Source organism: Gouania willdenowi, chromosome 6, assembly GCF_900634775.1.
Source record: "Gouania willdenowi chromosome 6, fGouWil2.1, whole genome shotgun sequence".
NCBI classification, from domain to species: Eukaryota; Metazoa; Chordata; class Actinopteri; order Blenniiformes; family Gobiesocidae; genus Gouania; species Gouania willdenowi.
Window position 1 is genome coordinate 70,139,797 of NC_041049.1, and position 15,094 is coordinate 70,154,890.

General features: G+C 38.2%; 1 protein-coding gene across 1 annotated transcript; it reads left to right on the plus strand.

Annotated features, from left to right (window-relative positions):
- The first annotated feature begins 348 nt into the window (after positions 1 to 348).
- Positions 349 to 11,313, plus strand: mpi (mannose phosphate isomerase). The gene is made up of 8 exons (XM_028451082.1): positions 349 to 464; positions 3,654 to 3,781; positions 5,444 to 5,644; positions 6,563 to 6,704; positions 6,801 to 6,980; positions 7,219 to 7,392; positions 10,400 to 10,608; positions 10,886 to 11,313. The coding sequence occupies exons 1-8, from the start codon at positions 419 to 421 to the stop codon at positions 11,102 to 11,104; spliced, it is 1,299 nt and encodes a 432-aa protein (XP_028306883.1). The 5' UTR covers positions 349 to 418; the 3' UTR covers positions 11,105 to 11,313.
- The last annotated feature ends 3,781 nt before the right edge of the window (positions 11,314 to 15,094 follow it).

Genomic DNA, 15,094 nt, shown 5'->3' on the forward strand with positions numbered 1-15,094 from the left:
TTCTATACTTACACTTTGTGAAGCTAGTTCAACTAAAAAGCATTAAAAAAAAAAAAAAAAAAAAGAAGACTAATATATATATATATATATATATATATATATATATATATATAATCACGTTTAGATGTGATAGAAACTGGAGGTTTGAATTTAACAAAGCACACATTTTTTTTGTATTATTCACTGTAACCCAGGATCTACGGGGGGGGGGGGGGTGTTTCTACATACAGGCTTATTTGCAGAACTTGATACAAAAATACAAAGGGTGATAAAAAAAAAAAAAAAAAGATTGGAAACCACTGTATTAGGTAATTTATTATTTTCTTTATTATTATTATTATTGTGTATTTCTTCCGTACGTGCTTCAAGTAACGTTCTTCTGCGTCACAATCGGAGGAGACAGCACGTCGGTGACGTAATGACGTCACTCGTCACTAAAGCTTCAGACATGGAGGAAGTGAGAGGTGAGTCTGATGTCCTTCTTCGTTACTGTGTCTAATCTTTTCTGACGCTAAACGTACTCTCTGCTGTCTTGGTTTTCTCTCTTTAATATCTGACACAGTTTAATCTCATGTTAGCGGTGATTTTAAAGCTTATTTTAAACGAGCTTCCGCCTCGTTCCAGCAGGATTTAAATTGTCTATATGTACAGTAACATCAGTGCTTTAAGACGAGCTGCTGTGGGATAAACCGCGATTAAAATAATATTCACAGTTTGTATGGAAACGTTTTAATCTGATTTACAGATGATTAAACGTAAAGATGGACGGTCCGCTAGCAGGTGTAGTGAGAAATAATGAATCCTAGCTTACCAGTACATTTCCATTAGTAGTTAAATATGCTGACATTTACAGATACACTAAGCTTCATTATGTACATATATATATATATTAGTATATATAATCAAATGAGGGGTTTACATTTGCCTGACAACCGCTATTTACCGCGGACAACGCGAAGGTTTTACTCAAGGTTGTACAAATATTTCAGCAAATTAGAGCCAAAGGCTCTGATATGAAGGGAAGTTCCATCTGGATGGTTTGGAATCATGTCCATACGCTAATAATATAATAATAATACATCCTAAATTAAAACATAAATGGGTATATGAAGCACATTTGTTTATTTAATATACTTACAGTTCATATACAAGTCAATGCATTGCATATTTAGTGTTTATTTCACGTTGCTTGTCTTCAAGTGAGACATATAGCCATAAACATTTCATTAGGGATGTAACGATTAATCGTAAGGCAGTTAAAAATCGATTCAAAGGTATCACGGTTGAAATTGATTTTCTGAAAATTGAATCGCAGTACTTTTTTAAAACAGTATATATTTATAGTCTCTTGTCCAAATGCTGAGGGCGGGCTGAATCTGCTACTACTTTCTTTGTGGCCGCCTTCTACTCTTAAACATGTTCATAAATGATTCATTACCCCTTTAGCACCGTGAATATCTGTAAAAGTCATGTTTTTTCTATTAGCTCTGTCTGCTAGCATAGCATCTCTTCTTCACTGCACAGAATAGCTGCATCCCAACCGACCACTGGGTTACCAGCGCCCTCTGCTGGTCCAAACAAATATCTGACGTAAATACAGTGCAGACTGTTTTTTTTTTTTAAAGTCCAATTGTTAAGGCACAAAATACATTTTCAGTTGCACTTTTAAAAAGAAAAGGAACTATTATGCAGTTTTGCATTGTTTACTATAGAACCAGAATTTAAATGAATAGGCTTCTTCTTCATTTGTATTATTCCTTTATTTATTTCATTCAAGATTTATTTTTAGTTAATTTGCATTGTTTTGAATAGTTTATCAAGGGATTCTTTTGACAATGAAAAATAAGAGGAAAATAGTACAGTTTTTTCTAGTTTTTTTTCCCAATCAATCATTATTTGTCTACAGTCCCATTTTGTAAAATAAATCATGAGAGAATCGTATCGTGAACCCAGTAATTCATAATTGTCATGAAATCCGTCAGGAATAAACTAGATCCTAAGAATACACAACCTACCATTAACGAAATGTCGACCGCAAACATACGACCACTTTGATTTTGGGCTCCACGTAGTTCCATCTACATTTGTTCGCCTCAGTGCTTGGATCCATAATTTCCGTTTCTGGCCTTTTTTTGTCGGTATTCTGTAAAAGTCTATTTTTTCCTTCAGCCAGGCGTGGTTATAACAACCAAATACTATGCAGGATTTGGGCATTATACGATAAAAATCAGCTCACCTCCATCATGGACAACACCTACCACCCACTGCACGGGACTGTGGAGGAGCTGAGCAGCTCTTTCAGTGGCAGACTGAGACACCCTCAGTGCAAGAAGGATCTCTACCGCAAGGCCTTCATCCCCACTGCTGTCAGACTGTACAACAAGACCCTAAAGTAACATGTACAATAACCCCCCCTTTGCAAAACTACGTGCAATAATCTCTGTACCAGCGTCACTTACTGACAACCTGCGCTAGAACTGTAAAGTTTGCACCCAGATATTCTAGTTTTTATAGTCTGTTCTAACTTTTATTCTATTTGTATTTAGTCTTATTTCCTAATTGTTATAACTCCATCCCCTTAAGATGTTTGTTTTTACTTGTTGTACATAAGATACCTCTTTTTACTATTTAACTGTCTGCACTTTTCTTGTCTATTCTGCACACCCTGAGTGAGCTTACTGAATGCCAAATGTAAGAAGTGAATTTCTCCATTGTGAGATCAATAAAGGATTATCTTATCTTATCTTAATATTTGCCCTTCTTTCCACATAGTTGTAAATCTATGGGATTAAACAACCTTATCACGAGTCCAATGTGAGGTGGGAGTAAGTAAATACTCAGAGGAAGGTGCAGAGAAAGCATCACACATTCAACCTACTAGTGCAGTGCACGCAGGATGTATATGTATACATTTAACACTGTAATATAGGCTAGCATACATCTGCAGCTCACCGAGTGAGTGAGTTAGAACTACAAATTAACTTTCTTCTGTAGATTCTTGTTTTTCTTTTGTCATTGAAAAAGGCCATTACGTTATTATTTTATTATTACTACTCACCTTAGTTGCTCACTGAGGACACCTGCTGGTCAATATTTATGGGGTGTTTTTAAGGATATTAGACCCACTTTAGTTGTTTTTAAAAGCGGATTAACTTGTAGCTAGTCGACTAAATGAACTGTGCAGAGCTGAATATTTAGCACTGTAATATAGGCTACATATATATAGTGAAAGCCTATTTTTATTAAATAATTTATGAACGGTATTGCATTCCAAACAAATCCGACGTTGCACAGCCTTGAACCAAGCAGCAGCCATGTTGAAAGTTTGAGTTTGAGAGATATTTGATACAGAGATATTTGACGAACAGCCTGACAGAGATTCCTTGCTTTTATAGATGGATGAGATTTTTTAAAATCTGCATTGTGTGTTAGTCATATTTGCTCGTCTTTCCACATAGTTGTAAATCTATGGGATTAACCAACCATGTCACATTTCCATTGTTCGGTGGGAATTGAGAAAAACTAAGTAAATACTCAGAGGAAGGTAGAAAGAAAGCATCACACATTCAACCTATGACGTAGGATATGAGCAAGCAGCTTTTCTTGTTTGTTGAGTGTACAACAGTCTACATCCTGGTACATTCTCCCCTCAGTGTTTCCTCTGACCTGTGCTGTGCAAAATTACGCCTGGGGGAAGATCGGGCTGGACAGCGAGGTGGCCCAACTGGTGCTGGGGGCAGACCCGCTGTCCGTCATAGAGGATGGAAAACCATACGCAGAGGTAGGAGCCTGGATATACCATGAGTTACTGACACACGGGACTGTTTTTGATCCATAAACAATTTATTCAGGTCAGCACTGCAGTGAGAAGTGTGTGTCTGATGTAGCATCACGTACATTTTTTTATGAGTTTATTTCAGTGGGACATGACAATACACTGACAGTGTTATGAAAAATACAAACACAGCAGACAATCAGAGAATACATGATACAAATATTCTATTTAAATGCTCAATTAAAATGACTAAGCCTGTTCACTATATTATCATACACACACACACACTTATACTAGTGCAGTGTTTCTCAAATGGGGGTATGAGTACTCCTAGGGGTACGCAATGGCACTACAGGGGGTACTTGAAAGAGAGAGAATAGAAAATTAAGAAATAAAGTGTCCCACCCCAGGCGTGAAAAAAACTAATTTCTAAATCTATTTCGGAGCCACTAAATTAGCATTTTTCAACCTTGGGGTCGGAACCCCATTTGAGGTCACCTGGAATTGAAATGGGGTCTCCTGAAATTTTTGAAAAATTAAAATAGATTTTTGAATTTCTTTATTTTTTTTTTCATGAAAACAATCTTAAAGATTTTGATTTTTTTTTTTCAATGCACTTAAAAATGACTGCAGACATCAGATATATTGTCAAAAATGCAACTTTATTGCTGTGATTGTCCTGAAGTGTTAAAATGCATAGAACAATCTTAAAATAAAAAGTAAATGACTGTTATTCAACTATTTTAAGCTTTAACCAGGTTTAAGTAAAAGTGCAACAGCAACTTCCGTTGCTTCAATTTTCTGATTAAGAAATCAGATAACTTCATATTTTACAACATTACAATTAAAATAATAAACTCTTCCCTTAGCATCTCAGCATAGTGTGAATAAAACATTATACATATAACCTACCCTAAATGTAAACAGAGGGGGCGTGCTCACATCGCTGCCATGGTAAACCAAAAGGACAGAACACAAAAAAGTAAAAAAAAACTGGTGTAAAAAATTAAAAAATTAAAAAAAAAATTTTAAGCTTAAATTTGCAAAATAAAAATCGTTTTTATCTACAAATTTGATAAATTGATTAAATCAATTTTTTTGCCTAACCCTACTTTACAGTTATTTACAAAATGAGATTATTTAAAATGTGTGTTATCACTCGTTCATTTTATCATTATGATCTATAGTCGTTTTTTTCCACAGTATTCTGAGCAAAATGTTGTAGTTGTCGGACAAAAGGGGGAACATGGACTCAGGAATAAGAGAAAGGGGGTACATGACCCTAAAACGTTTGAGAACCACTGCACTAGTGCATTGAATATGTTTGTAAGCAGAGAGGCGCGTTGTCACACCACTCCTATCAATAGTCTTTATTTAGATCCAGCAGCTATGCAGGGATTGTCATGAAGGTCGTTGGTTGGGCTTATAACTGTGCTGACATGTTCACATACCACATTAATGTCACATTAATGTCACATGGCTGTTATTCTTTAAATATTCAGAATTAAAATGCATAATAAAAGCACCCTTAACTTACACTTTAGGTGCAGTCATTTTCTACAAATAACTGTGAATTTGGTTTTATTGTTCTGCTCATTCTTTGGTCATTTATACAGAAACTATTTGGACCAAACAACGTGTCCTGATTCCTTAACTCGTCTGTTTCAGTTGTGGATGGGTTCCCACCCAAAGGGTGACGCTCAGATCAAAGACAACAGGATAACTCAGACAACCCTGGGTCAATGGGTGGCACATTTCCCCGCCTGCCTGGGTGCGAAGGTGAAAGACTTGTTCCAGGATCAGCTTCCCTTCCTCTTTAAAGTCCTCTCCGTCAACACAGCCCTGTCTATACAGGCCCATCCCAACAGGGTGAGTCCACCCCCACTAGTGCAAATACACACTTGCACAACATGGTGCAACAGAGATTGGTGAGCTGTGTGTTTGTTTTAATTCAGAGTTCAATTACAAATAGTTACACAAAGTCCATTTTGAATGTTGTTAATTTGAGAGTATTATCTTTTTACTGTTCAAGTCAAGACAAACTACTCTACATAGCTTTGAGCATTTCATTCAGCTCAAAACCTTTAAAGTCTAAATCAGACATGGGCAACTGGCGGCCCAGGGGCCACATGTGGCCCTCACGCAAATTTTTAGCGGCCCCTGAAGTAAATGCACAGAAATGTACACGAGACAACATAAATACACAAAAGGACTCCAAAAAACACACAATTTCAACAACAAAAAACACCAAATGTATTGCTGTATTTTGCCTGTATTTACATTCACGGTCAAAGTGTGGTCAAATATTTTTTTGGTCCACAAATTTTGTTTATCAAATTTTGGTAAACAAGATGTTTACATCGACTTTTTTCACTTTTACTGATTTTTAGATCAACCCAAAGCAGCACACGTTGTTATTTTGACTGAAAAAGCTGCTAAATGATCCTAAATGCTTCACCTCATATAGAACTCAATAGTAAGTAAGTAAGTTAGAACTCAATGGACTGAAAGGAGCGATTGGTGTCATCAATGATGTCATTTCAACAGGATAAACTAGTCCCAGTTTTAAGCGTTAATTAAATGAATATGGTGCATAGTAATGCGTTTTGTTAGGCATAGATTTTCTAATATGGACATGTCAGAGGTTTTAGGCCACATTGATAAAAACTGTGGAGTATTTCTTTAAAACAGATGAACTTAATACTTTGTAGATGAGCTCAATAGATTTCACTGCATGTGTTGTCAACTTACCGACCACCAGTGATGATGGATGTTTTCTCTGGTCAGGAGTTAGCGGCCCGTCTCCACGCTCAGTTTCCTGAGCACTATCCAGACAACAACCACAAACCAGAGATCGCCATCGCTCTCACTCGCTTCCAAGGCCTGTGTGGTTTCAGACCAGTGGAGGAGATCCTGGACTTCCTGAAATGTGCGTAACCTAACGTCCCACATGGCCGAGCGTTGATAGTGAATCAGGATTAATCATGACTAATAAATATGATGTTCCTTATCCCGTCTGTGTCAGCTGTCCCAGAGTTCCACGCTCTGGTGGGAAACGAGGCGGCGGAGGAGCTGCGGTGCAGTCTGGGAGACGCAGTCCGCACGAGTCAGGCCCTGAAAAAGTGCTTCACGAGGATGATGAACTGTGAGAAGAAGGTGTTTGTGGATCAGCTCAACATGCTGGTGAAGAGAGTCACAGAGGAAGGTGAGAAATTAAATCATTTAGATATTTGTGCAGGAGCTTATGTAGTTAAAATCTTTACTTCTGTGGTCAAGTAAAATTACTTAGTAAATTGACTGTAGCTTGATTATAAAGTGGTGAGGAAAGGAACAATAATGCCCCTCGATGAGAGAATTAATAAGTAATAGGGAATCACATTTTAGATTTTTCTTACAAAAAAAATAGCTTTCTTAGCGAATTTTTTGGTTTTTCTCCTGGACAGGAGCAGCTGGGAAGGACACGTCCAGCAGCAATGGTGACCTGCTGCTACGCCTCCACTCCCAGTACCCAGGAGACATTGGCTGCTTCTCCATCTATTTCCTAAACCACTTGGACCTGGATCCAGGCCAGGCCATGTTTCTCGGAGCCAACGAGCCTCACGCCTACCTTTATGGGGGTCAGTAGATAATCGTCCAGTCAGTCTTAATGTTGTGCTGTTCCTGACTTTAAAGGAACTTCTCTTTACTGGATGTTGTTTCCTGGACTTAACTCAATGAACCACACCTTCAGTTACTTCTTTCTTTTTAGGCCAAGCTACCGGAATCAAAACGCCCTCACTTTGTTGTTGTTGAGTACACTAGTTAAAATCACTACTCCTCTGTTATTCGTGAACGGATCAGGCTGAAATTTGGTAACTATTATCTATAGATGTGTACGCATCAACTCTCGGAGCTTGATTTTTCATTTGGGGCCCAGGGGGGTCACAAATGAAAAAAAAAAACTAACAGTTGATGCTACTGAATCATTGACACTCCTCCGTTAATGCTCGTTGAATCGGGCTGTAATGTGACATGGAAATTCCATCAGCGGATGTCAAGAGCTTCTCGGAGGAACCGAGTCATTTGACTGAATTCTCGGTAACGTGGTGCGTGCTATTCGGTGCGAAGAGGTTCCGCGGGCCCGGCCTTAGTTCATCTGAACTATGATCATGTTGATCAAAGTATTATCTGTAGGTTGGTACATCAGCTTAAATGAAAAACCTCAAAAGGAAAATACACAGTACAACAATAATTAAACAAACATTCGTTCCTTGAAATCAAATTTAGCTTTTCAACTTTGTAACTTTTTCCCAGTATTTCGTTTAGTTTTTACAGTTTTAAATCAGTACCATTTTTTCTAAACAAGGTTTTCCACTTTTAATCTTAATCAATTCTTTTTAAATTATTGGTATTTTAAAAGACATTGTAACAACCAAATTTTAATCATCATTCTTTTTAACCACACTTTTTTTTTTTTTTTTACAAAATCAGATTGTTAAAAGTAAACAGTTTTAAACCACAGCATTTTTGAGCGATGTATAATTTTAAACTACTTATTTAACCAACTACTTTTAAGAATTTTATGTTAGCTTATTTGTATTTTACATTAACCAAATCTACTTTTAACTACAGTTAACATGGCACCTGAAATAAGCTTAATAATGTATCAAACTCAAACATTCCTTGCATTTCCTGTTAAACAATAAACAATTTGCCAAACTTTACAAATAAATGAACAAGAAATGCATTCAACTTCAGTTTTAATGCTAAACAATGTTTAAGTCTCCTGAACTTTTGAATGAATTGTCCAAGAAACAGAAGTTTACGAGCAGCTCGTGGTTTTTTTAAGGTTCTTACCAGATATTTATCCAATCATGTAAAGAGTCTTTATTTCAAAGTTCAGTCCCAGTTGAGGGTAAAGAACTCTTTCTTCTGTAGCTGCTAAGCTAACATTATTCACTGTCATTGTCTCAGTTCACCCACAGTGACTGGTTTGTGTGATTAAAAGAATCAGGTGTGCACACTCACAAGTGGGAGGGGCTTCCTCCTGGCCCCTCCCCTACTGGGGAGGGGCCTGGAGGGTGAAAGGCAGCTCACAGGTAGTTTGGCTTTCAGACTCAGTGACCATCACCGTAAAAGCTTATTTTTCTTCAATCTGGTTCTAACCAGAACAGTTGTGTTAAAGGAAAGTCTGAATATTTAGACTTGACAATTGTTGAAATATCAAAATATGTCCTTTGAAACATTAAGTGTTGGATTTCTTCAACTAAAATTGGATTTGGTGAAATACCAGTAGTTAAATGTACACAGGATAATAAATATATAATATGATATTTATGGGTTAACTAAATGTAATCCAATATTCACAGTGTGAAGTATCAGCATTTATATAATTCTGAATATGGTGTCATTTCCAGTCAAGAGGCAGCTATTAAAAATAATGAGGGAGGAAGTGATTGTTGTAGACATACTCAGCCTAATAGAAACCCACAGCTCTGTTCTCGCCACATCTTTCCAGATGCATTTAAAACCTTCATCCCACACCGCTGCAGCAAAGAGCTCACATTGAAATACCAAGCACAGCTTCCAACAAAACGAGTCATGTTCATAGTTTTAAATTAGGAAATTAAAGCTTATTATGAACCAATAATGGAGACAGAAAACTAAAAATACCAGCAGAGAATTCCTGTTCCGTCTAATGAACACAGAAAGTTTTGTTTGACATTCAGCTGTCTCAGCACAACATAAACACTGCTTTGTTCTCTGATACCTCACCCTTCTATTCACCTTTAACTCATTCATAACCAGTATTTAACTGCATTCTGGGAAAAATGTTCTTTAATTTTGAAAACATTGGAAGCTTAAGGTTAACCTGTTTTAAAACGGGGACACTGATTTAGAACATTATGAGCCTGTACTACAAAGCTGGATTTCCTTTTATCACGCTAACTCCAGGATTTAGTCGGTGTGTCCTGTACTACGACGCTTACCGGGCTAAATCACTGTAGTAACTTAAACATTAAAAGTGTCAGCAGCTTCCTACCTGCATTCCTTTCTTCCAGCAACAATGTTTTTAATCTGAATTATGGATTTACATTTTTAAGGAATTATTTTTTAATTGTGACATAAATTGCTCGACACAGTTTCTCCGTGATTGGTCTGACGCTGCAATCTCCACCCCTGACACTGGAGCATGCATGTCGCCAGGCTGAAATCACCTTAAGTGAACGTGTTGATATCCTGCTTCATAGTACAGCGGCTCTGTTTAGTTAGGTAAATCCTGCTAACGGAGAGATATCCCGCATATACTTACCAGCTTCGTAGTACAGGCCCTATATGACAGAAGTTTGAGATTTATTTATTTCTACTTTAAATTCCTGCATTAAAATCTTTATTTATTGCAGATTTATCATTTTGTGGGTTTTTTTATCCATCATAATGCAACTTAGCTTGCACTGCAATGTTAGCTAACCAACAAAATGCTTGAGAGTAAAATAAAGGATTAGAATCCACTTTACTCAAACACAGTAAGAGTGTATATGCATGCAGTGTGTGTAGATCATTCAAAGTTTGATTTTAGCTCACACAGTAAGGTTTAGAATACATTTACCGATGGCCCTCCATGTTTCCCCATCCCCCCACCAGACTGCGTGGAGTGTATGGCCTGCTCAGACAACACAGTGAGGGCGGGGCTAACACCCAAATACATCGACGTGAACACGCTGTGTGAGATGCTGAACTACAGCCCAGCTCCCGCCTCCTCCAAAATCTTCCCATGCATGCAGGACCCATCAGACCCCTGCGTGTCCGTGTACGACCCACCAGTGCCAGACTTCACGGTCATGAGGATTCAGGTAACGTTCAACATTTCAAATGTGGTGAGACCACCGATGCCATGGACTGTAGAGTCTAAACATTGTAGGTTAATGCTACCGTGATAGATATTCTGCCCACTATTGGGGAAATAACTGATGCATCCTTAGGTCAATTGATTTTTGTCAAATCATTATGCTCATTATACAGTCCCAGGATTTCACGGGCAATTTCTGTGATTGTTGCGGCCTAAAATGCCTGAACTTGAGGCAGCTTTTTCATTTACCAATTACCCCCAACCCCTATGCTCCTCTACAGGTGCCTGCATCAGCCAAGCAGTACACCGTGTCGCCGGTCGACAGCGCCAGCATCCTATTGGTTACCGAGGGTGACGCCACAGCAACATCTGCCGCTACACTTTCTGACATCACACTGAGGCGTGGTACCGTCCTGTTTGTGTCAGCCAATGAGAGTGTCTCTCTGCACATCGCCTCAGAGTCAGGGATGAGTCTGTTTCGAGCCTGCTGCCTGCTGTAGTTGTGAGCGATGCCCGGAGTACGGTCTACATTTAAGAGTGAGGTATCAGGCTTCATGAAAACCTCTTGTCATTTGTCAGACCAAACGAACTCATGACTCAGCAAAACCTCCGTCAAATCTACCGACGTCACTTATCAAACTGAGCGCCATCAAATTACATGGCCTCTGGCTTCAAAAATAAGTCATCAGACTTAAGGCCTGAGGTTAAAAGCTGATTTTTTTTTTTTTTTTTTAAAGAAAAGAAAGGCTTTTCAACTTACTTCATCATGTATACTTTTTAACGCTTAAATACTGTTCATATCCTGCACCTTCACAGTATGGTCCGGGTCAAAATTGACTTTACTCCGTAATGCCTGGTGTGCTCTGTTGATCAGCGACAGCTCATCCAGGTATAACGTCTCCCTTAGCAACCGAGCCACAAAGTCCTGAGTATCATGTCCAGCTTTCTTTCCCTCTGCAACTCCCACAACCCTCAAGTGTGCTGGTGCGTTTTGGTGACTGTGTAAAAACGTTGCAGTACTGCACGGGTCCGAAAAGAAAACTCTCACTGCTAGGACGTGAGAAGTGGCCTGCTGCATGATTAGATTCAGCTGATGTGCGCATAATTGACATTTTAAAAATGTGCACGCATCTTCTGCTGCACACCAGCCTGCTCTCCCCTCATCACACCGGCACCATCCTATGCTTGAGCAATGAATTTCTTTGTCACCTTCGGAAAAAAGACCGTTCTGTCTGTCCAGACGCACGCTAGCAATCGACTCAGATGTTGCATCCATGACAGGAAGAAACTCAAAGAAACGCTCCTGCACTGCGTGGTTTGAGTCGATGTATCTCAACACAAGCAATAAATTTAGCAGACCTTAGCTCCTTTGTGATATGTCCCCTGATGACTGCTAGCATGCATTCCAGGAGCTCCAGGAAACTGTCAACCAAGCCACAAAAAATTCCTGGGTTGTTGGAGCCCTCACTTTCGACTTTGCCTCGCGAAGCTAACTAAAACTCTGAACAGAACTTGACACAGTCGATGAGGCGGGCTAGGATGTGTCGGTTCTTGCTCACCTCATCGTTGTGACGACGTACCACTAGCCTGTAGCGCTCATCCAGCTGTGTTGTGATGTTCACCCGCCCAAATGCAGAAAAACCTCAGACAACTGTCCATGTGGGTCTTAGAGGACTCGTGTTTCTTCACCTTTTCAGTCAGATGATGCATCGTCACCTGATCGCCTTTATGAACCTATGTTTGAACATCTCCCACAGTAGATTTGGCGATATGTCACCCTTATCATTTGTTTCTAAAAATAATTTCATATGTGCCTCAAGGTAGTCACAAAACGCTCCCCTCGTGAGGAGCTGAGGATCAAACCTCCAGTGTCAGCGTGAATCTGTTGTCTCGAGCAGCTCCAATAACAGTGATCAGAAATGAAAATGTTATGGTGTTTGGCTATAGAAACTCAGGGCAAAAGTTTCTCATCAAGCGAAAAATAATCAATTCTTGTATAAACATTATGCTGGGTTCAGGATCCTCGATACAAACCAATTTGTTTCCCATATACAAATTCAGAAAAATATCTGCATTAGAGGTGGGCATTCTTTTGTTTGACGAACTGTTTAAGTATGGATCTAGTACCAAATTAAAGTCACCTCCAATTATTAATTTAGAAGAAGAAATATCACGAATTAAATTAAAAATCTTCCTAAAAAAAACTTTGGATCATCCCTTTTAGGCCCAAACACGTGTCTGATGACTTTTATTTTGAAGCCGGAGGCCGTGCCATTTGACGGCGCTTGTTTTAATAAGAGAGGCCGATAGATTTGATGGAGGTTTTGCTGAGTCATGAGTCCTTTTGAAATGACAAATGACAGGTTTTCCTGATACCTCACTCTGAGACCTGAGGATGTCCTAAAACGTCCACCGTACTGAGGTGAGATGTCGTGTTCCTCATTCAACTCCACTGATCTGAACTTAGCTTGTTGTTTTTAGCTGAAGGTGTTTTTAGATCCAGTGCGAGGCCTCTGTTACTGACCTGCTGCTTTATTTGATGTTAACACACGTACTAATGTGAAACTGAAACAAAATAATCAGTGTTCAAAACTCTTATGTTGAAGACAAAGACAAGGCATCCTCTTTATGAGTTAAAGGCACTGCTGAAAGCTTTTCACAATCTTGGATTCACTTTTTTTTCTAGTAACAGAAAGATTTGGAGAATAGATTAAATTTTTTTTATTAGTGTTACTTTGAGCTGGTTCACAGTGTAGCAGAAATAATTGTGTTCCTCACTGTGTAACTGCATAGAATAAATCAGGTAGTGTGAAAATGGTAAAACTTTACTTGAAGTTTAATACATAAAGGCTGACATTACGCTGTCATTAGCATTAATAAGGTGTCATGAAGGATGTCATTAAATATCATTCCTTACCCTAACCCAAAAAATGCCAACATAGCTCCAAAGGTGTCATAATTTAGCAAACAACACTTAATGACACCTTATTCGTGCTAATGACAGCGTAATGTTACTGTAAAAATGTATTGTTTGAGCCATAAAAAAAATAAATCTTAAATCATTTGATAAAATGCTCTACTGACGAAAATGCATGTTAGGACAAACATGTACATGGTAAATAAAAACAGACTGCAGAGCTGTTAGATTGAAAAGCCCAAACCTTTTAGTGTAAACTGAAGAGAGCCTCAGCAGAGCCTCATGTCTCCACTACCTGATTTATTAACACCACTACAAACCCCAAAGAGATTTCAAACTGATATTTATTTAAACTTCCACATGAAGGGTGAGATGACCGAGAGGTTATGGTGTAATGTGCATGTTTGGCTTGGAGCACAGAGTGAACCACTGATGGCAGCAGTGCAGGCTAACCGTAGCGTTACGACTGCTTTGGATCGTTTCCACTGCATGTTCACAGTTTGACATCAAAGGAATGAAGAAAATCTGATTTATTTATTCGTCATCTCGTTAAGCAGCATGACTACACAGGACTCAGTACAGCATTATATCTGATGGCCGTTGCATTGCATCTTTAGATCTAAACAAATGAACAGTACTCAATGTTTTATCCTCATTCTGATTCTGATTTTTGCGTTTGTTTAAAAAAAAAAAAAAAAAATAACGTCTCGACTAAGTCACATCCACTGACTTGGAATATTGACCAGTGTTAGGAATTGTTCACAGCTTATTATTAATTACATGCTTATATTGTCTAAACCAGGGTTGTGGTCAATTACAATTGTAATTGATAATGAATTACAATTATGGCATAATTGTAATTTTAAAAATCTGTTGCTGTTGTAATCACAGTTAAATTGTATTTGAGTTCAGATAATTGACTGGAATTGGAATTAAAAATTCTTGATTATAATTTAGCACAAAACTGCAGAACCATGTTACAGTTCTACACATATGCAGTTAACAATTAATAAAATATGTTTCATATCAAGCTTTCCCACATTTTAGCATTTAAAAAAATTGAAACTGAGGGGTACACTGACACAAGAAAGTCCGGGCATGTTTTATCATTTTAAACAATTTGTTGATTGTGTGGCATGGTACAAGTGATGTAATAAAAACCCTTATTATCCGTTATCCGTCTTTACTCCTGATTGTTATTTCTGGGTCATTCCATGTTATTTCACAAAAAATGTCCCACACTCTTTAGTCTAAAAGAATAAATATGCACACTGTGCATTTTTGGTTTGATCACGTAAATACTTTTTGAGATATGGCCAATTTAGTGAAGGGGGGGTGATGTGTCGAAATTCGCTTGTCCTTATTTTTCTTCCATTTTGAGCTCCTAATATCTCAGGAACTACATCACATAGGAAACTGGCATTTGGTATAGTAATATAACCTAATCTCTTAGAATATACAAAAATATCAGTTATACATCCTATCTGGTGGACATGCCAGCCCCTCATATTTGGAAAAAAACTTTGTCGAACAAGTTTGGGCCTTCAGTAAACTACTTCACATATGTCTCAGC